Source organism: Cnephaeus nilssonii (genome assembly GCF_951640355.1).
Source record: "Cnephaeus nilssonii genome assembly, chromosome: 4".
NCBI lineage: Eukaryota > Metazoa > Chordata > Mammalia > Chiroptera > Vespertilionidae > Cnephaeus > Cnephaeus nilssonii.
This window is the reverse complement of record NC_137075.1, coordinates 53592703-53617870: the sequence shown is the minus strand read 5'-3', so window position 1 is coordinate 53617870 and position 25168 is coordinate 53592703. Positions and strand designations below refer to the sequence as shown.

Genomic DNA, 25168 nt, shown 5'->3' with positions numbered 1-25168 from the left:
AGTATCTCCTCATTTAAATTACTTCACATGAGTTGCTCCAGTGTACAGGCAGCCTTAAAAATAATAGCAAGCAAATACTGTGTGCCACACATTGCTCAGAATGCTCTACTCAAGCATGTCAAACTCGCGGCTGGCGGGCGGCAAGCCTCGAGGCATGTGGCCCGCCAGCCGTGAGTTTGACAGGCTGGCAGTCATTCCTCATGAGGACCCCCTCTGGGCTGTCTAATCTAGCTAGAACCTAAGCTCTTAACCTGTGCTCTGCAAACTCTTAAAACAGATCTATGAAGAGGTGAATGTATCTAAAACATGTATACACTTTATACACTTGATATTTTACTTAATTACATTTTATATATTTATACATTCTGCCACATGTCCATTTAACAAACTAACATTAACTGAGCACCTAATCCTACCTAATAATAGACAAATATGCAAATTGACCGTACCTTCGCTATGCCCACAATTGGCCAGGAGGCGTGGGGAGGCGGGACTTGGGGGGGCCGGGGTAGCTGATTGGGCCGGTGGGACGCTGAGCTGCATCGCCAGCAGCGGCACGAGCTCAGCGTCTGCGCCATGTCTGTGCTGCGGCACAGAAGGGGCCTCTGGGGCAGCGAGCTGACGTCCCGCCGCGGGGACCATCAAAAGCGGGGAGCTGAGTGCCTGTCCGCTCAGGCACTCAGCTCCCCCGCAATCGAAAGCAAAAGTGTGGGAGCTGGGTGCCTGTCCGCTCAGGCAGCAGGCCTTTCAGAAGCCTCCGCCACACCGGAGGCTTCTGAAAGGCCTGGTGCACCAGCGATCGAAAGGAAAGCGTGGGAGCTGGGTGCCTGTCCACTCAGGCACCCAGCTCCCCGTGGTCAAAAACAAAAGTGTGGGAGCTGGATGCCTTTCCGCTCAGGCACCAGGCCTTTCAGAAGCCTCTGGAGCCTGGTGCACCAGCGGACAGGCACCCAGCTCCCCTGTGATCGAAAGCGAAAGCGTGTAGGGCACCCTACACGTGCATGATTCAATCATGCACTGGGCCTCTAGTGTATTTATTATAGAGATTAATATTAGTATAGATTCCTTCCAACTTTTCTTAGGGAGGGCTCAGGATGGCAAGCCCAGGCTGGGTTCCTCAGGAGGGAGGGGCTACAAAGAGGCGATATTTCCCTTTAGAATGTGTACTGTGACCTGCCTTCCCAGTCTGGACGCACACACACATGCAGGGTCACGGAGAGGGAGAGAGGAAGCAGCTTGGGCGGGGTCCTCCACACCGACGTCCTGAAGCGTGTAACTGAACGGAGCCCGGCTGCCTGGGCCCAAATCCTGCCTTTGCCTTTCTGGGAGTGTGCACCCAGCAAAGCACTGAACCTTTCTGTGCCTCAGTTTCCTCATTTGTAAAATGGGATGATGATGGTACCCATTCAGGGTGACTTCGGTGAGTTATTAACGTAAAGGGGGCTGGAAAGGGGATGCCTGAGTGTCACAATGTGCGTCCTTGAGCGAGTTGTAGCGACCCCGCACTGCAAAGTGGAGGAAGCTGCCTCCGAAGTGACTGGGGTGAGACCCCTGGACAGGGGCTCAGAGGCCGGGGTCTGGGCCCCCGAGTGCCATGGCTCCTCCCTCCCCCCCCCGGGACTAATTCCCCAGCGAAGAAGGGAACAGCAAGACCAGCAGCGGGCCTGCTAAGACCCCGGAGCTTCTCGGAAGTCAACAAACGAGGAAAGTTTCCGGTTCGCTGTGGGGGGAGCCGGACCTCGTCGCCCTCTTCTCTCCCGCTTCTGCAGGAAGAGCCCTCCCGTCCCAGTGCGGGGAGATCCGTGCGGGGAGATCCGTGCGGGGAAGCGGGAGGGGGCGGGAGGGGGGAAGGGCAGTGTCGCCGGGAGTTCGCCAGCCTCCCGGGAGCCGGGCCGTCCGGGCTTGCAATCCCAGCGTGGCCCTCACTACCTGCGCGCCCTCCACCCAGTCGCGCCTTCCCCGAGTCTCGGTTTTCCCACCGGGAAAACGGGCGCCGTGCTCCCGGCTTCCCCCGGGCGGAGTGCGCAGCCTCGCTGACCGAGGCCTCGCCCGGGGCTGTGCGCCAGGGCGCAGCAGGTGCGGGGCGGGGGCGCCGAGGGGGCTGTGTGCCCGCCCGGAGGCCGGCGGAGGGGTGGGCCCCGCAGCCCCGCTCGCAGCCGCCGGCGTCAGCGCCGGAGGGCGGGGCCGCGCGGGGAGACGCGGCTGGAGCTGCGCCCGCGGCTCGGGCCTCCTCCGGCAGCTCCCCGCATCCTGGCTCTCCGCTTCCCTCCCCGCCGCGTCCCCGCACGAAGATGGCCACGGACGGGCTGCACGAGAACGAGACGCTGGCGTCGCTGAAGAGCGAGGCCGAAAGCCTCAAGGGCAAACTGGAGGAGGAGCGGGCCAAGCTGCACGACGTGGAGCGTGAGTGCGGGCCGGGCGGGGGCTGCGCGGGCGGCGGGCCGAGGGGGCGAGGAGCGGGGTGCGGGCGGCCTGGGCCCGGGGCGGGAGGCGGCCCCGGGGTCCCTGCGCCGGGTGAAGGCGGGGGGTGGCCGCGAGCCCCCGGGCGCGCGGGTGTGCGGTCCGCGTAGGCGGCCCCTGGAGGCTCCGGGCACCGCGCAGAGCCCCCGCCCGCCGCCGGGCCGGGCGCCCGGAGTGGCAGCCCCTGGCCGCCGGCCTCCCCAGGAAGGACCCTGGGACCAGTCACCTTCGTCACCTGCCTGGAAGGTGCAAACGGATCTCCTTCGAGCCCTTCCCAGGCGGAGGGGTGGGGGTGTTGTCAGCTGTGCTAGCGCGGAAGCCGTGGGGGCGCGGCCTAGGGTAAACTGTTTTGGTTTTTAATTGTTTGACCTCCTCCAACACGGTTGTGTCTTTTCTCAGTTTTGCTTTACACGGAACCAGACTCTGATTTAAAAGCTCATTTTTCCCATCTGCCCCGTGTCCTTGGGGGTGGAGAGCCGGATGGGGGAAGGGAAGGAGAGGAGCTTACCATTGAGTTCATTTGTGGCTGTTTTAAAAGCTTTGGATGGATGAGGTTGGATTGGCATACAAGACAATAGCAGTGTTAAACTTGCAGTATGGACCACTACCATCATTTGGAACCGGCTCCGTGGTTTTATTTGAGTGAGCAGTTAGGTAGCAGGTGGGCTGGGTCAGCTTCTCTTTTCCATGCCGCATGGTTCGCCCTCAGCAGCGCTTGGGCTCAGGGCCAAGCTTGGGAAAGGGGTCTTACCTGCTGACTTTTCAGCTCTGAGGGTGGCAGCTCCCCTTTGCTGAGCAAGACCTCCGCTTGGTGCCCTCAGGCACACCTGTACATTGTGCTCCCCCCATCTGTATTTGGTACCATCCCCTTTAAATTCCGTGAGAAAGAACGATGGGGTTCATGCTAGGCCCTATAGCACTGATTCCTTTCTTTGAAAGTTACTTGACAGAAGCAGGTGACCTGAATCTAGAGTGTGCTATGCTTTGGTAGGGGCCTCCTTTAAATAGGAGTCACACTAAGCCCCTATATCGTTTATATGCAGCTACAATGAGCTATAAACCCCTAATAAAGTAGTTAAGCAAATTGGTAGTTATTTTCTTACATAACAAGAACAAGGGTAGGCAGTCACCAGCTTTGGTTCAGCTGCCCAAGGTGCCATCCACACTCCTGTCTCTCTTCACCACCCTGAGAGCACTGGCCTTTGCCCCATGACTATAATATCGCTGCCACAGCTCCAAACATCACCCCTGTATCCAGGACAGGAAGGAGGGGGAATCTGGTTACCAGCCTCTGTTTCTCCTTTTTCCAGAAAGCAAAAGTTTCCCCCAAAATTTTCTTTCTTCCCCACAGGTTTTTGCTTGTGCATCACTGGCCAGAACTAGGTCACATGTTACAAGGGAGGCTGGGAAAGGGAGCACTGAACGGGGCACGTTGCCATCCTCAAACAGAGCTGGGTTTCTGTTATCAGGGGAGAAGCAAGGCGTGGGTATTGGGAGGCATGGGGCAGCCTTCCCCGTTTCTTTTTGCAATTTTGTAAACTGCGGATGATAGCGACGATGCTGTGAGCGTGGTGTTCTCTGAGGTAGGTCTGATGTCTCCATTTTACAGATAAGGAAACTGAGTCACACAGAGATGACAGGACTTGCAAAGAAAGACCCCAACTAACAAGTGGTGGGACCAGGATTCCAGCGCAGGCAGTCAGCGCTCCAGCCCAGCCTCACTTCAGCTTTTCTGCTGAGCCTCTGTGCTCGGTGCAGCGGGGTTCTCCAGAAACTCTCTTACTCAGGGTACAGGCTGCCCACTGGGATATTTTCCAGCCTTTTCTGTGAATTTGTAAATTGCCTTAAGGCAGAGAGATAGTCAAGATGCAGCTTTTCCACAGGGAACCTGTCCTATCAGGATGTAACGCCCTCAGAGATCTGGACCAAATTTGGCAGGGTGGAAGGAGCTATCCTCCCCTGTCCGTAAGTCAGGATTTTTGAGCTGAAAAGAAGTCATGTGGTCATGTTTCCCTTTATGCCCCTGCAGCTTCCAGACCACTTCTGCGCCCCCTCATAAAACCCCGGCTCCTGCCAGGTGTCATCCACGCTACCCTCTTCTCCCCCATGCGGCTGTCTCCTGACCTCCCAGCCAGGCTCCTTCATTTCTTAAGGACTTTGGCACATGGCTTGAGCCTTTCTTTTGACCCTAAGGCCTGCCCAACTTGGTCTCTTCAGGGTGACCCTCTAGCACAGCCCCCTGGGGTATTGTTAGCAGTCAGAACTCTTTCTCCATCAGACCCCCCCATGGAGATCTCTGTGATCTAGGATCACTGCGCCCTTCTCTCCTCCAGTCCCCAAGCCCTTTCTTGTACGTTTTTACATGGTTGTCATATAGATGGCCCTGTGACCCTTACCCTGGTTGGGGAAAGCTTTAAACCATAACCTTAAAGTGACCAAGTCATCTGGGTTTGCCTGGGACACTGGGTTGTAAAATGGAAAGTCCTGTGTCCCTGGAAACCCTTCGGTTCTGGGCAAACCAGGACAGTTGGTCAGCCTTCTGTTCGCTCTGACCTGCCCAAATTCTTGGCGTAAAAAAGTCACAACAACAACAAAAGTCCCAACAAAATTGTAGAACATAAACTTGGAGGAAAAGGGAACTTTTCCCTATTCCAGACTCTCAGATCTTCTTCACCTCTCATCCCTTTGACCTTCAGACAGCATCCTTCTGTGGGGCCCTCATCCCCCAGTCAGACCCTCGGCCAACATTACATACAGGAAGTGGCTCATGGGGGTGGTCTAGGGGGAAGCCAGCCTATATCAAACTCCATAGCGGGAGGCCCCATGCCTCTGTCCCTGCCTTTGCCGTTATTCCTCCCGAGCTTCCTGCCTGGATGTATCTCCTTGTCCCTTCTGCTTGCCTTCTGCCATTGGAAAGTGCTTCCTTGCTTGAGTCTAAGGCATTTGAGGTTACAGCTTGCAATAGTTTCCCATTGCTGTTGTACGCATTTCTACGTCGTGGCTTAAAGCTACATAAATTTATTCTGCTGCATTTCTGGAGGTCAGAAGTCTAAAATGGGCCAGCAGGGCTGCATTCCTCCTGAGGCCATAAGGGAGAATGCACCCCTGCCTTTTCCAGCCTGTGGAGGCCATCTGCATTCGTTGGCTTGTGGTCCGCATCACTCCAACCCTGTTTCTGTCATCACATCTCCTTCTTTGGCTCTGATCCCCCCTCTTTTAAGGACCTTGTGATTACAGTGGGCCCACCTGTATAATCTAAAATAATCTCCTCATCTCCGATCCTGAACTTACTCATGTCTGCAAAGTCCCTTTTGCCATGTAAGGCCACATATTCACAGGGTCCAGGGATTAGGATGCAGATATCTTTGGAGGACCTATCACATAGCTCTTAATTAGAGAGACCCACCTGCTTAAACCTTCTTGTCTTCACGCACTAAAAGTTTTCTTCTCCCAACAATCCCATCCCTCCCTCCCTTCCTTCCTTCCTATTCTCACCCAGGGATATGTTTATTGATTTGAGAGACAGAGAGAGAAACATCTATTGCCTTCCATACATGCCCCCACCAAGGATCGAACCTGCAACCTAGGTATGTGCCCTGACCAGGAATCGAACCCAAAGCCTTTGGGTGTACAGGACAATTCTCCAACCAACTGAGCCCCCCAGCCAGGACCAACCCCATCCCTTTCTTTATGAGGCTGGCATCCGGGAAGGGTTAGGGGATTTCCCTAAGGTTATGCAGCTACTCTAAGGAAGGATGGGGAGTAGGCACCAGCATTCAGGCTCCTAGTCCAGCTCTCCTCACCATGCCAGGCCATCCCTCAGAAAGTTGTGATCTACATTAAAAAGGGGGGAAAAAGTAAATTTGTGTGTGTGTGTGTGTGTGTGTGTGTGTGTGTGTGTGAGAGAGAGAGAGAGAGAGAGAGAGAGAGAGAGAGAGAGAAGTTGTCAATATTGTGGGTTGGGGGAGGGGAGCAAGTTGCAGAACAGTGTATATAACATGAGCTCTTTAGCTTAATCAAGAGATGCCCCAGGGAGTGGGGAAGTAGAGATACTTTTCACTTTAAACCCATCTGTGAATTTACTGCTTTTATGATTTTAAAAAATGAGTTCTGGAATGGGAGTCATGATCAAGAACATGGACAAGAATGATGTCCAGAAGAGTTCTTAACTTGAAAGTGAGCTGATGAGTGATCTAGGTCGGAGACAGGGTAGAAGCCGCCAGAGCAGGGCGGGCGCTGGGTTCCTTTCAATCAGCATGGACGCAGCCTGGTGGGGCTGTGGGGGGACATCATGCAGACTCCCCGTTCCTCTGGGGAAGGCTCTGATATTGTCTAGGAAGCAACTCAAAGAAGATGTCTGTAGTTTCTGTAAGTACGAATCCAGAGGAAATTTGGGCAAATCACAGGATTTATCACCCAATGCTATTTGCTTTTCTGCCTGTTCTAAATGTAGCTTGGTGAAAGGTTTTATTCGCAAAGGCTTGTTAACCTAAAAATAAAAAGGCCTTTCAAAGTGGAGGCAAGAAGCATTTATTTGAGATCAATAAGAACAGCTATTCGGGGAGCATTGATTCAGGCAGAGCCCAATAATGTCCCGATTAGGAGACAAAGGCAAAGGGTATTTATGAAAATGGGAAGGGGAACATTACATCAGAAGGAGGAAGGCATTTCTGTTGGTGCAGATAACAGTGATGTTAATTCTAGACAATGTTTTTCTTATTTTCAGTCTGGTAGTCATCAGTCCAGTAGTCATAACGGCGTTCTTATTACCTGTGCAAATAGTTCTTTGGGGCACAGTGTTGCATTAGGCCCAGCCCACAGGTTATGTTGCCCTGTTTTAATGTTCCAGAGGTTTTTTTGTTTCATTTTTAAATATGTTTTTATTGATTTTTAGAAAGAGAGGAAAGGAGAAAGAGAGAGAGAGAGAAACAGCAATCAGCTGTCTCCTGTACGATCAGTGGGATTGAGCCCGCAACTGCCCTGACCAGGAATTGAACCGGTGACCTCTTGGTACATGGGGTGACCATGGAGCCAACCGGCTGGGCTGTTCCAGAAGTTTGAGGCGTAAGATGTGCATGGCAGCTCCTCTGGTATGGCAGCACCAGCTCCACTTTAAAGTGGCTTCCTTTGTTTGTTTTCGTTTTGGACAGACTTGGCGATGGGAGCCTTGGATGATTCTGATTTTAGGGTGTAGGAAGAAGTCTAGGAAAACCAGATTTCTGGATTAGTCTGGAACAAATGTGTTGATTCCCTTTTTCCACGCTCTGGGGAAGTAGGCTGCGTGCACTGAGGCTCGTAGAAGTGAGTCTCCCGCAGAGTAATCCTCGCCCCAGCTGTTCTTCCCTGTGCTGCCCGCAGCCGTTCATCCGAGGAGCAGGAGGCACACCGCCTTTCATTCCCTCTCCCTTTTCTCCTGCTCTGCATTCTAGTGCACACGAGCTAGCGAATGCAAATGTCCCTAGAGCACGTCACAAACTAATGCCCTCTGTAGCAAATTTAGGGATGTACTAGTAGAAGGACGCAGGCCATGCATAACCGCGCCAACCCAGAGGTAGCCACTTTGAATATTTTGATGTATTTTGTAGCTTATGTGTTTTTCTGTGTATATCTATACACATCCTTGGGACTGTCCTAGGTATTGAGTTGGAGCCTCGTTTTAATTTATCCCAGTGGATTGAAAAGCTCCCCAGGTCTGTGCAGTTCTTCTCAACGTCAGCATTTAAAAATTATTAGGTGGTATTCTACATGGTATTCCATCTTAAATGCTGTACCCTGGCTTCACCCTTCCAACTTTTCATTAGGGAATTGTTTTTACTGTGGCTGATGCATGGTTTTAAAGAAATTCAAAAACCTGTGACAAATGTCCTGAGGTAATGTGATTGTAGATGTTTTCCTTCCATCCAGGAGTGGGAGGGTTTGTATATATCCCACCCCTTTGGATCTTGGTGGAATCAGACTGAGTTTTGGAAAATTAACTTTGGAAAATTTTCCCTCTTTGAGTCTTTTGATTTACCAAAATAGTGGCCATCAAAAGACTGTGTATTGGTAGAAAATTTACAAAGTGATTCAAGATCCTTTTTTATCCTTACCTGAGCATATGTCTATTGAACTCACTTCCAGTTGTTTTTATTTATTTAATAAGTAATAATAGTAAAGGACTTATAACCTCCTGAGTGCGGTAAGAATCCACGAGCCCACACTAGTGTAAACGAATGAATAAAGAAGTTGGGGTGGAGGAAAAGCTCTCTCTGTGTTAGAAAGCCAGCTTGAAAATGCAGAAGGGATGATGGAATTAGAAAAATCACCACTGGCCGACTCTCCCAATCACCAGCTCAGGCAAGAATCATGAGTGGGTGGATGTTACAACCAGGTATTCGAGTTTGAGGAGTAAGAAAATATTTATGTAGTCTCAACGTGCATCCCCGTAAGGTACTTTTTCATTACAAGAGGCAAAATGGTCACTGCAGTGGAGAAATCTGGAAGATGCCACCTCAACCAAGCGCTCACGCAGGTGCGTCCTGGTGGGCCACACGGGCAGGAGCTCTGCTCAGCTGGTGTGTTCCTGCCGGATGTGGGTCACCCGGACCTGGTCCCGGGAAGCAGCAGACAAGCCCAAACGGGGGAACAGAAGGACTGGCCCTGAGAGGACTGTGAAAACTGACTGCAACCCAGGGTCTTGGGGTCTCCGTTGCTCTAAAGCAGGCATGTCAAACTCAAAGGCTAACACGGGCCAAATAAACAAGGGTTAAGTTTATGTGGGCCGCAAAAAAACACAAGCTTCAATTTTCATAGAAACGTAGATTTATTTCAAAAAGTATAGTATAAAATAGAATAAGATCAACGATAAAATTAATGTTTTCTTACATACCGTTATATTGGCTAGGCCACAAAAATATTTGTTGCGGGCCGCAAGTTTGACATGCTTGCTCTAAAGCTGTTGTGGGACGGTAGAGGGCATCTCAGTAAGGCCTGTGGGTTAAGCCCGTGGTCGGCAAACTGTGGCTCGCGAGCCACATGCGGCTCTTTGGCCCCTTGAGTGTGTCTCTTCCACAAAATACCACGGTCTGGGCAAGTCTATTTTGAAGAAGTGGCGTTAGAAGAAGTTTAAAAAATTTGGCTCTCAAAAGAAATTTCAATCGTTGTACTGTTGATATTTGGCTCTGTTGACTAATGAGTTTGCCGACCACTGGGTTAGGTGTAGAATTGTTTCAGTGTTCATTTTCTGACTTTGGTGATTACACTGTGGTTATGTAAGAGTTCCTTCTTTTTAGGAAAACACACTGAAGTGTTTAGAGAAAAGGGAGGGGGGGGGAGCAGGAAGGAAGGGTTTCCCTAGAAGGCGCGTCAGCCCTCTCAGCCCAGACTCTTGGGAAGGAAGCTGGTGGGGAGCACAGCAGCTCCTGGCTGAAGAAGCCCCAGCCGAGAGGTTTAAAGGAAGGAGATTGGACTCAGCCTCCACCAGAAAGAGAATGGGGCTCCGTGAGCAGGAGGGACCACGGTATCCCTCGCCTGGGTTTCCTCACCTGCACGATGTGGGGCTGGACGGCACAGCTCTGAGACCTTCCTGCTCAGAGGAAACGGGTCTCCCTCTGAGACTCGGCAGTGACAGCATCTGGATAAGCCCCCCAGAGCTCTCCCCGGGCCCCAGGAAAGAGGCTGAGGCCCCGGCTCCTGAAAGACCGGTGTTTGCAGCTCCTTCCCGGGATAGGCACCTTCCCTAGGTCCTGTGTTCAGACTTCCAGAACATGGCATTGATCTCTGCCCACACTGGGAGTTTCCGGTAAACCCAACGTGGTTTGCTCGTCCGTTCTTTCCCGCAGCATGCGAAGGGGCCACCTACTGTGTCCCAGGCCCGCACTAGGCGCGGGGGTCAGTCGGGAGCCACAGGCCTGCCACGGAGCAGCGTGAGCACGCACTGCGGCACCTGCTGGGGTAGTTTTTGTCAAGTCACTTTTCCCTGTGACGAGAAAGTGGCAGATAAAAGAACCAGACGCCGCAGCGTCCCTCCCAGGGCGTTGTGTGAACGCGTATTAGCCAGGTGACCCTGTGCGCCTCAGTCTCCTCACCTGTGACGTGGGGAGAGCAGTCGCACTCTGCCGCCACCTGCCCCGCTTGCAGAGCTGTGGCCCTTCAGCTGCAGAATTCCGTACACGAGGCGGCCTTGTCCTTAGTCCCTCAACCTGCACGTGTGGCAGTGGCTTCAAAAACACAGAGAGAGACCGGCACCGTTGTCTCTGCCCCCTTCTGAGCCTGAAAGAGCGCGCAGGCGAGGGCGTGGCAGAGCCAAGGAGGCCCCAGCGGAGGAAGCCCGGGTCTGCCCTGAGCCGGCGTGTGGCTCAGAGCCTGGCCTTGCTAGCAGGCTGACCGTGGCCTTGTCCTCCCAGTGCACCAGGTGGCGGAGCGGGTGGAGGCCCTGGGGCAGTTTGTCATGAAGACCAGGAGGACCCTCAAAGGCCACGGGAACAAAGTGCTCTGCATGGACTGGTGCAAAGACAAGCGGAGGATCGTGAGCTCGTCGCAGGTACGTCGCCCTGTTGTGTGATGGTGAGCGGCTTTCCGGTTTCGGAGCGGAGGGGGAGAGCGGGCCTCCTCAGAAATCCTTTCCGGTCTTCCCGCCTCTGCTTCTTCGCCAAAGGACGTGAGTGTGGCGTGGCTGAGAGTTCTTTCACCCCGCAGGGCCGCGCTAACTTGGGGGGATTTGGAATGGGTCCTGCTGAAACGCTGTAAACTCTATTTGACTCACCACTTAAAACTGTTTCTTCCTGAGCATACCTCACGGTCTTATGTGTGAGGGAAGCCAACTGTAGCACAGTGGGTTTTCCCAGATTGAGGGCCACGTGGTTGAGAGGCCACCACGGCTTGTTGAGCAATGTTATGCCTTAAAGAACAAATTTAAGATATATATTTTGTAAAGACTTTTTAAAAACAGTTCCCCAGAAGGCAGGGGAGGGGGTGGGGTAAGAGATCAACCAAAGGACTTGTATGCATGCATATGAGCATAATCAGTGGACACGGACACTGGGGTGGTGGGGGCTTGTCCGGGGGAGTGGATGGCCGAGGGGGGGGGGGTCAATCGGGGAAAAAGGAGACATTAAACAATAAAAATAAAAACAGTTCTCCAGGATAAGGGCTGAGAACCCACCCCTATCTGGTGATGAGGATGAAAAAAAAAAAGATATATATTTGTGAAGCCTAATTTTTCATTCATTTCGTATAGTTGACATAGTTTATTTTCCATCTTACATTAGTTATCTATTGCTACATGACAGATTACCCCAAAAGTTAGCAACTGCAAACAACAAATGTTCATTCTCTCCCGTGGCTCCCGAGAGTCAGGGACCTGGGCAGCTAGGCGGGGTGGCTGGCTCGGTTCTCTCAGGAGCGTGCAGGCTGGACGCTGGCAGGCTGCAGGCAGCGATGAGGCCGAGGCTCACTCTGAGGTGGCTCACTCACGTGGCTGTGGCTGCAGGTCTTAGTTCCGCTCCCTGGGGACTTGCCACAGGGCTGCTCAGGACATGGGGGCTGTGCTCCCTAGAGCACGTGATCCAGGAGAGGGAGAGGGAGGCAGAAGCCCAGGGCCTCCCTGACCTGGCCTCACATCGGCTGTATTCCCTTGGTCACACAGACCAACCTGATATAATGAGGGAGAGGCCCATCCGGCTGTGTGAGACCCGGATGACTGGGGATTCTTGGAGCCTGGCAGCCACTGCTTAGTATTTTTTAGGTTCATTGTGATGTTACATGCATTGAACATACAACTGTAAACTGAAGTCATGTATTTTCATAGCCAGTTTGGGCTTCCTTTCACCCTTGCCTTCATCCCAGGTTTTTCAAAAGGGCAATTTGTTGTTGTTTTTAATAACCCTTTTAACTATAAACACTGTATATATCCTACATGATCCACAGCTCCAACATCCACGTCAGGGCTGTTTTGACAGGACCCGTGTCATTAATCGCCTGTATTAGCTACCAGTCTAGTATGTCACATAGCGCCTGCTTGTTTTTATGTCCATAAAAAGTTTAGCACTCGCACTTCACCACGTTTAAGAAGCACTGGAAAAGAGAACACAGAAAGGGTTTTGCTGCCACCACCCTGTCACAACCATTCTTTTTATTTTAGAGCGCTTCTTTCTACACTTTGTTTTTTCAAATGCTCACTTTTACAACGTGCTTATTGAGATGTGCGTGTTCCCACCTCGCCTTTCAGACTGTTTTATCCTTGAAAGAATAGTGTATGTTGGATTTTTTTTTGTCACTCTGATTAGAAAGGGAGGCGGGGTGGAGGGCTGACAGGCTCCATCCACCCGTGTCTGCTGCAGAGAGAGTGGCTGGGGGGTGGGAGGGAGCTGGGGACAGCAGGAAGGCTCTGGAACAGACCTTGAGTGACTCAGAGCCGCCCTTCTCCCTTAAAAGGCAGGAGATGAGTCAGCCTGGCTGTGTGGGTCAGGGTTGGGGTGGAGGCATCCTCTCGCCAGGCCCGCAGGCCCTGTTGTATAAGCTGTGCTCACGGAGGGGCCACATTTCATTTTATCAGACTGATTTTAGTCTCTTGGGTGCCTTTTTCTCTCCAGAGCGCACAGCAGGTGGGCAGCGAGGACAGGCAGGCCGGCAGTGCGGTGGAGGAAGCCACCAGTGAAAGCTGCCTGCGGGCGGGGGAGGGAATGGGGGGGGCTGCTCTGCACTGTGACCTGACCCTCCCACACATCGTGCTTGGAGTGCAGCCAGAGAAGTTAGACCAGGAGACCAGTGTCCTTAGGGATCTCGAAAGGCCCAACACTGTTGACTTGGACCTTGTTTCGGGCCCTCAGCCACACTCGGCATGAGCATGGAAGTCGTGCAAGGCGAACAGCGGTGTCACTTTAGATGATCACACCCTGCTTGTGCCCCTAAGTGGCAGTACCGCCCCCTCCCATCATCTCATTCGCCAGATTTGGCTCAAAATGGCTTGAGTGATTAAAAACATCAAGCCTGCTATGGAGACTGCGGATTCACCATCTCCGAGGGTGCCCGGGGGACCCATGCACTGAAGGAAGTCAGCTCAGCCACCCTCTGCCACTGTCGCCCAGAGCCACCACACCTCGTGAGCTCAGGTAACTGTGTTGTAGGGACCAGAGCCCCTGGATTTCTCTCTGGGCGGTTTGTATGACAAACAGATGACGTGGTAGTCACTCCCCACACCCCCGTGTGGGCTGCAGCATGGTCACAAAGGAGGTGGACTTGCTGACAACTCCTGAACGGTCTTCTCTTTTCCCTCCAGGACGGGAAGGTGATCGTGTGGGATTCCTTCACGACTAACAAGGTAAGGTGTCCCCGGCGCACTGGGGGCACCTCCGAACCCCAGCCTCATTAAAAGGTGCTCTGGCCCAGCTCCCCAGCCCCGTCCTCGTTTCCTGCCTCTCGGGGAGCCTGTCTAGGGATGAAAACCCCACAAAGCCCATCTGTGTTAAGACAGCGCAGCAGCCCACTGTGGCGTTCATTCCTCTCGAGCTGACACCCCCTGCCCACAGGGGAGCCCGCAGAGCCCCACGGAATGAGCTCACACTGGAACAGGAAGGGGCGAGGCCTGGCACACTGGGCCCCTGCACACAGGCAGCTGCGTTTATTCCTCCTCGGAGTGACGATAAGAGGTTCCCAGCGCCCCAGCTTCCTCTCCCCTCTCTTTGGCCAGACTCCATGGCACCGTGGACTTGAGCAAACGGTGGGTGAATCCCTGGCTGCGGCGGGTTCACGTGCTCTGTCCAGGGCGCAGTGGAGTCTGAGCCCCTTGCAGCTCTGGCCTGAGCGTGCACAGCTGCAACGCAAACCTAAATTCAGACTCTCCTAAAGAGAAAGACGGAAATCTCTAGGTGTGCTCGCACGCCTGCATCGCGTTGGCATTTACAGTAACGAGTATTGTGTATTGAGTATGGATTCTAACATTTACTTAGAAGAAAACCTTCCTTTTCACGGTACTAAAAAGGAGACGTATTGTGACAGATTTGAGCGATGCCCACATTCTGCATTATTGAATGTGTTTAGTAAGTGCCATGTAGGCAGCTGTTACCTGACCAGATCAGGTGAGGCCCCAGAGCCATCTGTAGAGCAAGTCCCTAGAGTTTAGGCCCCTGGGGAAAAATAAACAGTTTGCAAAGGGCAGTGTACATCCCTACCTCCATGGAGGACTCCACCTCTCCCCGCATGCCTAACAGAGCGTGCATGGGGTTGTGTTGCTTCTGTTTATACCTAGCGTGGCATGGAGCACACCCTGCCCGGTTTCTGGGAGCTGTAGGGTCACCACTTGTGACCTCTGGCCAGGAACCGAGCCATCACTTGTAGGGAAAGGGGCCTGGGATGCCCTGTGCTGAGAGAGCGGCCACCTCGCCTCACTCACTGGAGGGCAGTAGGTGATTCCCAGCCTCTGAGAGGCTGCAGGACTGTGAGTGACACCAGAATGTTGACAGGCAGTTCCGGGCCTGTTTCCCCATAAGAACACAGAGAATCTAGAGGAAAGGCCAGCGCTGGCATGTCCTGCACAAACTTAGTCCCATTCCCTCCCGTCACAGACGAGGATGAGGCTGCGTTAGTGCCAATGGCTGGTTTGCTGGTTGCACATCTTGTTGCTGTTGGAACCACGTTGTTGAATCGTGGCTTTGTTGTTTGCTCATCTGCACGCAGGAGGATGTGGGTGACTCGACCACCATCCAGGAGCCGGGGACTGTTAGGCTTCGCACTTCATTCTTCACTTTACAGGTTCTCTCACCCCTGAGCACAACTCAAGATCAGCCTCCCACCCCCATTCATCCCTCCCAGGAGTGGTTTAGGACTCAGGGGACCGAGGCTCTTGTGTACTTTCAAGTAAACAAACTTATAATATACACGTAAACAGTTATTCAAGGTTATATTTTGAATATGGAAATCAGAGTAAATAAGGTGAAGTATATGTTGGAAATGAAATTCGGATGGACCTTTAAAAGGAAAGGAGCCCAGTATTCATTCATTCAGAAGAACAAGTGGGGTATAACATTAAGAAAAAAGTAAAGCCTTAAGGATTTTTTTTTTTTTTTTTGCTAGTCGGGATTTTAACTTTTAGAATATATGACATAACAGCCTGATCAGTATGGCTCAGTGGTTGAACATCAACCTAGGAACCAGGAGGTCACAGTTCAATTCCTGGTCAGGGCACATGCCTGGGTTGCAGGCTCGATCCCCAGTGTGGGGCATGCCGGAGGCAGCTGATCAATGATTCTCTCTCATCATTGATGTTTCTATCCTTCTCTCCCTCTCCTTTCCTCTCTGAAATCAATAAAAATATATATTAAAAAATATAGAATATATGATGTAATGTTTGGTTGATTATATGGGGCTGAGTGAGACTCCTTGTCAGTTACAAGCTAATTGTTACCCCATTCCACTGCCCTTTGAAACTATAACATACGTAATTCAGTAAGATGGCCAGTGACTTTTTAAAAAGTAAATGTTGAGATGTGTGTGTGTGAAGCTGCCCTTGTTTATTCTATGAACGGTTCACACTGTGTTTCAGGAACATGCGGTCACCATGCCCTGCACGTGGGTGATGGCGTGTGCGTACGCACCGTCGGGCTGTGCCATTGCATGTGGGTAAGTAGGCCCCACAGCAGCTTTTCAGTTGTCCTGTGACCCATAGAACGCTGTTGTATAGGCAGAAATACACAGACAAGAACTTGTAATTTTTATTGTTTGCTTGTTAAACAATGTGTTAACTTGCTCCCTGAACATTATATATATATATTTAAAAAGCACAAAAATCTCTTTCATGATTATTTTCATTACAGAGTGACAGTGGTATAAGCTTTAAAACTATGCCCCTGACTCAGATGCAAACATCTTGGAATGCATGTTGGTAACGTGTATCAGACACCTGGAAAAATGTAGAACCTTTGATCTAGTGATTTTACATCTAAGAACTTATTTGAAAGCAATGACTCAAAATATAGAAAAACACATATGAATAATAACATTTATTATAGAATTATGTAAAATAAAGCCAAAGACAAAAAAGGGAAACAATATGTCCATCAAAGGAAATTGTTGAATAATTGTGGTACCTGAATTGAAAGGAATATTAGCAGCCATTCAAAGGAAAATGCTTGACCACAGTAAGTGAAAAGAGCATCTAGGTTACTAGGAAGATTGTACCTTAACCTCTGTTCTCCTGAAGATCAGTTTAACAGGGTTGAGCGATGAGAACTGCAGCCACGTGGTTCCCTGTCCCCGTGTTAAACAGTTGTGGGCCATTTAAGATACGTCCACAGTAGAATCTCAGCCATGTTTAGAAAAGAGGCATTAGTATAAAAGCTGTTTTCATCTCATGACACACATAAACCAGTTACTAGAATTCTGCAGCACACCAAAAAAAATGGATTTTTTGCTGCTCTGACCAAAAAAAAGGTATAATTTTGACTCATTCACACCAGACAGCTATTGTTGTGTTGGCTGCTGTCATCTTTTAATTTGACAGTCTAAGGGAAAGAGGTCAGTGCCCCTGACTAAATAGTCAGATACTGCATGTTTTACAAATTCTTGTGGCACACCCGTTGAAAACCTCTGAACTAGACTGAAAACACAGTACTAGTTCTTTCTGGATGATGGGACTATGGATGATTTTCTCTTTATAATTTTTTTATTTTTGGTTTTTAAAAGTAAGCACATATGTTTATAATCAGGAGAAAAAAGTTTTTTTTTAAATATGAAAACCCTGGGCCTCCAAGCAAACATTCTGGAGCCTTCTCCAGCCGGAGTCACACCAGCCATCATCCCCAGTGTCCCCCTCTTTGGGCAACTACTTTGGGGGCACCTTCCCACTCTCTTTCTCTGCTTGCTGAGACCTGGTGTGCCTTGGGAACCCATATTCACATACATGTATTTCATATTTTTGAATAACTCAAAAGTAGATTGTCTCTTCATTTTATAACTGGAAGGCAATACATAAAATTCATCCCCATCTACTTCCTGAAAGGATCTGAGGTGACCCCAATAAAAGCCATGGGTATATATACATATATATTCACAGAAATAAATATATACCACATATGCAAGAACAGTTATTTTATATATATATGTATATATCACAGTTATTTTATATATACACACCACACAATTATAAGGTAGGTACTAGGAGTTCAACCAGCTGTACAGTTAGAAGGCACAGTCCCCATAAGACTCCCCTCTCTTGAGATTCCAGCTGCAAATTGAAGGGTCCCCACCATGACCCTCTGGCTCAGTAATTGGCCAGGATGACGCACAGAACTCAGGAAAGTGCTGTGCTCAGGCTCACGGTTTTATCACAGTGAAAGGATGCCGTGAGAACCGGCCAAAGGAAGAGAGACACGGCAGAGTCCAGGCGGGGTGTGAACACGAAGCCTCCACTTGTGCCTCCCTGTGGAGTCACGGCCAGCATCACCTCCTCCCAGCGACAGCTGTGACTCTATGCCTTTTGGGACCAAAGACTTTATATTCACTCTCCAGTCTCCTGGTTTCTTCAAGGAGGGCGTGTCCCAAAGCCCCCGTTACAGATCACACCATTAGGCTGTCGGGTGGCCAGAGCCCCAAGCCAACAGACATCCCCATTAAGGATCACCTCCCGTGGCCAGGGCACAGGCCACACATTGCATTAGGTGCAGCCAGTTCTTCACTACTCAGTATAGAAATAAATACTCCACATTTTTTTTTCATTGCAGCATTATTTCTTTTTTTTTAAATTTCTTTATTGATTAAGGTATCACATATTTGTCCTCATCCCCCCATTCTCATCCCACACCCCTCCCCACACATGCCCCAACCCCCCTGTTGTCCTTAACCGCTGGTTAGGCTCATATGCTTGCACACAAGTCCTTTGGTTGATCTCTCCCCTTTACCCCCACCCTTCCCGCCCCTCCCTCTGAGGCCCAACAGTCTGATCCATGCCTCCTTGTTTCTGGGTCTGTTCTTGTTCATCCGTCTATGTTGTTCATTATTTCCCCTAGATGAGTGAGATCATGTGCTATTAGAAATACACTTATAAGAACCGAAAATGAGACAAGCAATAATGGTTATGGTGACAGGCAAATGAATCAGTCTGTAGTGAGTTTCTTTCTGGGCCAATATACTCCACATTTTTTAACTCTGGGATAATATGTTTCTAATTGGGCATTAATTTTAGTAAACGCATAGAGTTCGCTGAGTTACGTAATTGCTCAGTATTTGATGTTGAGATAGCAACTGTCTGGTTCTAAATTACAAAAAATATATGGGCTAGGTCACAACGAATACAATAACACAGTGAACAGTGTCTTCAGCGGCAGTTTAGAAATGATGCTGTGCCTCTTTCTTATTTTAACCCTCACTCCATGGAGCCCAGTGGGAGATTCCCATAGGGCAGGGGAGCAGGCAGGGAAGAGAACACATTTCCAAGACCCACCCGCATGGCTTTCTGGCGACACCCTGAGAGTCCAGATGGCGGAATGGCTAGTGCCTCAGTCCCCGTCATCTCCGCCTCCCTGGGCCGGGGCATGTGGTGGCCGCCTCGCAGGTTGTCATGAAAACCAAAGCAGAGGAAGTTCAAGGTGTGAATATTTGTGAAAGCATTTTTTAAAAATATGGGTGCAGTGGATGCGGAGAGAGCATCAGAAACTAAACTGGAAAGCCTGAATCCTCATCTTAGGTAAAAGCACCATCTCCCCCACTCGGACCTTCCCCTGAACTGCTGACGGCCACTATGGTTAATTTGAGTTTCCAGTGATAATCTAATGTAAGGTTTCCCAGCCGTGGCCTTGAGACATCTGTGTAACTCTGTGATCATACAGACCCACACCTACGCCACATTTTCTCAATGTCTTTATGGGTGATAATGGGGATATTTTATCTCCATCTGCCTGAACCGGGCTGTCTCAGTTGGTTCCAAACTTGTAAGCTAAAATTCCAGCAGTATTGACACAGTCCCCTTCTCAAAAATAACATGCTAATTGATTACATATATGTATAATTACATAGATATGTAAGGTTTTTTATTTGAGAGCCATATTCCCCAAGAAGCCTTCATTCAGGTATTGTACACTTGCTCTGAGTGACTGGACTGGGTGTCCTAGAGGAATTCAAAGTTGAATAAAATTTGGTGCCTGCCTCCAAGCAAGTAGACTATAAAAGTAATACTAATGACCACTTACTGGGCATCTATCATGTGTTAAGGACTATTCTGAATTCTGTACAGTCTTCACAACAGCCCCTTGTGATACGTGGGTGGGATCTATTCATTTTATAGTTGAGGAAACTGAGGCTCTGAGAACCTAAAAAGAAAAAAAGAAAAAGAAAAAGCAAGATTGCAAAAGAGCTAGCTACTAAAGCAGAAGTTCAACACCAGATGCGCCACACTGCAAACTTCGCTGCCTCTCATGCGTTGCAGGTAATCCTGAGCAATGCACAGCCCAGCAGAGCTACAAAACTTGCAGCGTCCGCATGGTGCGCCTCGAGGGTTGGGGAGCCCTGGTCCACAGCAGGCTGGTTCTGGCCACAGCCAAGTGCACGTCATTCTCACCCACACGATCTAGAAACAGTCTTGCCCAGGCTAATTACTGGTAGTCGACTACCCCTCACCTGCAGTTCCAGGCAGTTGGAAAGCGAAGGCGTCTGTCCCCCAGGCCTCAGGAGAGAGTGCTCTCTCCTAAATCTCTCTCCCATTAAAAGGAGGCAGGGCTCCTGGGAGTGAGGCTTATTGTAGGTCTGGGGCAGGACAAGAATAAAGTGAGCCTAGGATATTTTCTTGCTCCAGAAAGCAAGGAAACGTCCAGAACCAATAGAGCGGTATCAAAAGGAAACAGGAGCTGCGTGGAGAGCACCCCCACTCTGCAGATTTGGGATGATTTGGGCATCACGTGGAATAATGATAGTAATAGACCATAGCACAGTCGAAGAGAAAAGGGAATCCATTGAGTGTACAATGATACTGATGAAAGGGGGAGTCTTCAGCTAATCAGCGCAGGAGGAATTATCGAATTAGAAGGTCACCATTTTGTACTCCTGAAGTAATGTTTGCTTAAACAGATAATGCTGAAGCCATTATATGAAAGGCTGTCAGGGAACAGGGTATTCTCATGCTCTCAAAGTATCACACCACACATAGTACTTATTACAAAGGAACCCCCTTTCCCCAGGAGAGATCTGACGGTCCCTCCTCTAACCCCCCAAAGTCGGCATCACCACCCTTGGTGTGACAGGCACCACAGCCTCCTGAAGAGGGGCAGTAAGAGAGAAGTACACAGTGTCACCTCTGTTGTTGCCAGAGTGTCGTTCTTGAATCTAACCATTAAGAGACAGTGACAAATCCAGAATGTGTGACATTCTATACGACAAGTAGCCTAAGGTCTGTGGTCGTGAGCACCAAAAAACAGACGGAGGGCCTGTTCTAGATTAAATGATCTTAGAAAGATATAAAAACCTAATGCACTGTGTGACCCTTGATTGGGCCCTTGCAAATTCAGGTGTTTAGATGTAACATGTCATGTCTGCAATTTGCATTCAAATGGTTCAGAATTTGTTCCCGCAAAACGTTAAGTTAGGAGTTTAGGTGAAGGGATTGAGTATTCATTGTACTATTTTTCTTTCCGTCTTACTGTGCATTTGTAAATCTTCAAAGTGAAAGTTGGGGGAAAGGTTACAATGTGTGATACTGCTCAAGGGAACATTTTTTTGAAAAGTCTGTGTGAATGAGAAAGTATACGCACACTCTGTTGCCCTCCATCAACCTTGGACACTTCTTTCTTCCCATGCCAGGGGTTTGGATAATAAGTGTTCTGTGTATCCACTGACCTTTGACAAAAATGAAAGCATGGCTGCCAAAAAGAAGTCTGTGGCTATGCACACCAACTACCTGTCGGCCTGCAGCTTCACCAACTCGGACATGCAGGTGAGTGAGGGCCCGCGGGAGGGGCCAGCCTGCGGGAGGGCAGGGGAGGAGCCCCAGGGGAGAGCGGAGGCTTTTCCAGGGTTCCTCTTAGCAGGAGGGGTGCTCCAGAGGAAGCTCCTGTTCCTCGTTGGTTATTATTATTTTAAATAAAAGCAGAAATGAGGAAAGCCAGGGCTATGGGCTGTTGATAGAGGAGATAAACTACATGCCATATTGAACATCCTTCTCTGATTGCCTTGTTGGGGGTGGATCAGGGAGCCTGGGGTGGGAAGTCCATCTCCCGGTCTGAGAGGTGGGTCCAAGGCACGGATGTGTGTGCAACTTCACGGAGCGGCCAAGTTCCAGAGTGTGGGCGTTACACGCCTCGCTGAATCTGCTTCACGCTCCTGTTTGGACAGATGCAAAAGAAGCAGCTTTAGGTAGTAAATCCGTGCCCTACTCTGAGTAAACCCAAAGTAAAAACACTACTCAATACTCTGACCACATTTTCTTAGCGAGTTGTATAAGTACACTGTGGTTTATTTCTCCCATCTATTCAGCAAACCTTTCTAGATGTCCACCTCCCACGCTGCCAGGCGCTACCCGGCTCTGGGCCACAGGGACACTCAGTCTCTGTCCTCAGGGACCTTCACGGAAACCAGTCGGGACTGAACAGAAGAGAAGGCTGGGAGCTCAGGGCGGGAGGGGTGGTCACAGACCAGCTGCACGGAGTTGCCTGGACCAGCCTTGGAGGGGGAGGGTGTTGCCAGTGAGGTGTGAGGGGAGCCCAGTGGGGGGCAGGCAGCCCGAGAAGTGGGCAGGGACACAGCCCAGGGCTCCCCAATGCCCTGTGGATGGAGGGCAGCCCTGCAGGGGCTGGGTCATATTTGGACTTGTTTTAAGCAGGAGAGTATGCATCAGATAAAGCCTTCCATGGCCCACTCTGGCTTCAGCTGACTCCGTCAGGAGACCAGGTGACTGGGTCATTGTTTAATTGCTGACAAGAGGGGTGTCAGGCTTGACGTGTAGTATTTACACCTGGTGTTTGGGACCAGGAGCCTTGCAGACCTGTACAGCAGAGGGTGCTGTGGGCCCAGCTGGCTGCAGCAGCCACAACCTGACAGATGCCTTTGAGCCTGAGGAGTAGCAAAGCAACAGAGGATCTTGGTGTGGAAGAAGGAAGCCACAGAGGGACGCAGGCACAGGGGTCGTCGGGCATCTCAGGTGTCTCTGGTGGAGACCTATCACCCTCACTCTGAGTTGGGGACTGAAGGGGGCACCGGTAAGGCACAGTGCTTGTTTCCTAACAGGCAGCCAGAGGGAGACAGAATAGAGGGAAGTCCCTGGCCACACTGGCCACCTCGCCAGGGCACCAGGCACAGGGCACAGGGCTTGGCTCAGAGTCAGACAGCGGGGATCGAATCCTGGCGCCACTGCATTCCGGCTGGTCAGTCCTAAGCAAGGTGTGTCCCCTGTTTTGTTTTCTCACCTGCGAGTGAGGATGGCAATAAATGCCTCCCTGGTAAGGTTTTCTGAGGATTAAATTAGATGACTGGTTTAAAGTAATACATACAGTCCCTGGTAAATATTAGCTCTTACTATTATATTATTGATATTAACACAAAGCTTCATTGCACAACAGTTCAGGTACATGGCCTAGTGTGGGTACTAATGAATTAATGAACCTGAAGCTTCCTCCCATTTCTGGGATCAAGGATGAAAAAAAGAAAAACTTGCCCTGCTGCTGTGGCTCAGTGGTTGAGCATCAACCTATGAACCAGGAGGTCGCAATTTGATTCCCAGTCAGAGCACATGCCCGGGTTGCGGGCTCGATCCCCAGTATGGGGCCTGCAGGAGGCAGCCGATCAATGATTCTCTCTCATCATTGATGTTCTCTCTCTCTCTCTCTCTCTCTCTCTCTCTCTCTCTCTCTCTCTCCACTCCCTTCCTCTCTAAAATCAATAAAACTATACTTTAAAAAAGAAAAAGACAAACTCAAGGGGCTGGTATAAGACTATGGCATTAAAGCTGTAAATTCTTCACATTCTAGAATAAATGAGTGACACAGTTAGAGGTTATGTTTAGTGCATTTATGGTACTGAGTGTTTGGTTTTAAAAATTTATTTGTACTTACATTGTAATGAAGATCACAAAAGTATTTTTAAAATATTAAGAATTTACTTTTTACTTCTAAAAGCAATCCCATTTGTTTGATTGAAGAGTATGGTATGAAAAATGACCAAATTAAAGAGCTAGTCTGTGGCAATCATTTAAAGCAGATTATTTGGACCTGGCGTCCCAAAAAAGATTGGATTGACCCTTTGCAAGTGCTAGGACAGGAGCGGTGTGGAGCCTGCACTGGTGGGGGTGGGCCTGGAGAGATTGGAGGGAATTGTAGCATCGTTCCAAAGACAAGTACCCAAAGTAAGATGCGGTCAGAGTCCTGTGTGTTCATAAGCTACTTTTAGCAGCCTTGCTCATCTTGTCGGATGTACATTTGACAGAAGCTGAGGCTGTAGGGAGTCCCATGGACAGCTGCAGGGGTTTGCAGCCTTGGAAATTCCCCGAATTTGAGAGCTGCCTCCCAGTGGGGACCTTGAGGAGGACTTTGGGGACTAGACCCAAGAAGCCTGAGTGCTCCGGAACTCACCCAGCTCTTGTTCCGGGAGGTGCTCCAAGGGGCCTCTCCTGGGAAGAGATCCTAGGCCTCCCCAGACTTCCCAGCAGGACGTCCATGCCCGCACAGTGCAGCCTCAGGCACAAGGCCAGGTCGGAGCAGATTCCCCCCTGTGATGTGTTCCCTCCCAGCAGAAGAAAGGAGATTCCTTCTCAGTGCTAGGCCTAGCGAGCAAGAGAGCGGGGAATGGGAAGGCGGGAGGGGAGGGAGGAGAAGACGACAGCAAATGGAAATTAGAGGTGCAGCAGGTCAGCGGGCCTTTGCATGCCAGCCGTCCTTAAGGCCCGATTCCTGTCTTCTTTCCTCAGCCATCAGTAACTGTCACCCACAGAGGCCTCTCTGTGGGCACTTGACATTGCACAACCACTTCCTGCACTGTCTTATCAGCTCCTCCAGGCCCTGGAGCAGCCAGAAGGTGGGGCCCAGGGAGGTTCTGCTGTGACTTGTGATCCCCCCATGGCTTCTCCTGGCTCCGGGGTGCTGCAGGGCCGTCAGCTGGGTCTGGGAGCCCTGGATCTCACTGCCTTTCTCCCAACCCCACGAAGGTATGCTCAGCCGGAGCCCAAGCCTCATGCACTGGCTCTGCCCCGTGCCTTTCCCCAGGCAGCCCAGCGTTCCTCTCCCTGTGCGGGCCAGCCTCACTGACGGCTATGCAGAGGCTGCTGAGGGATCGCTCCACTGAGCTGGCAGAGTCTCCGAAAATATACCCTGATCTTATCATTCTGATTGGAAGCTTTCCAGAGCTTCTTTTTGTCTGCAGACTGAAGTCTTCACTCTCTACACAGACACACCTTTCATCCAGTGCAGAGGTAGGCGGGCACTGCAGTGCCCTCCCTCCTTCACCTGGCCAGCCGTCACTCACTCCTCTAAGACCAGCTCAGATGCCCCAAGAGTGCGTTTGGTGCCCCTCCCATGGGCCCACCTGTATCTCAGCACTTCTCACACTCTGTCATAGTGATCAGTGTCTTGTCTACAAGTGTCTACAAGACCGTCAGAAAAACATGCCATTCGGCAATGCTAAGTTCCTTAGACCTTCTGCAGTGAGGGAGAGAACCCAACCTGAGAATCTCTATAGGCCTTAAGGTGGAGGAATCAGGGAGGGCTGCTTGGAGGGTTTCAGATACTGCACTGGGTGGTTTTCAGGTGGACCTCTCACA

General features: G+C 50.5%; 1 protein-coding gene across 2 annotated transcripts in view; it reads left to right on the top strand.

Annotated features, from left to right (window-relative positions):
* The first annotated feature begins 1346 nt into the window (after positions 1–1346).
* The window catches only part of GNB5 (G protein subunit beta 5), a 38271-nt gene continuing 14449 nt past the window's right edge, over positions 1347–25168 (top strand). The window contains exons 1-6 of one of the 2 annotated variants that reach the window (XM_079769617.1): positions 1347–1420; positions 2292–2403; positions 10845–10981; positions 13718–13759; positions 15980–16056; positions 21223–21355. In XM_079769617.1, coding sequence (XP_079625743.1) covers positions 2292–2403; positions 10845–10981; positions 13718–13759; positions 15980–16056; positions 21223–21355 — 501 coding nt within the window. In that variant the 5' untranslated portion in view covers positions 1347–1420. Of the gene's footprint in view, positions 1421–1863; positions 2404–10844; positions 10982–13717; positions 13760–15979; positions 16057–21222; positions 21356–25168 lie in introns of those variants that run through there. The other variant, XM_079769618.1, reaches the window with a different exon arrangement.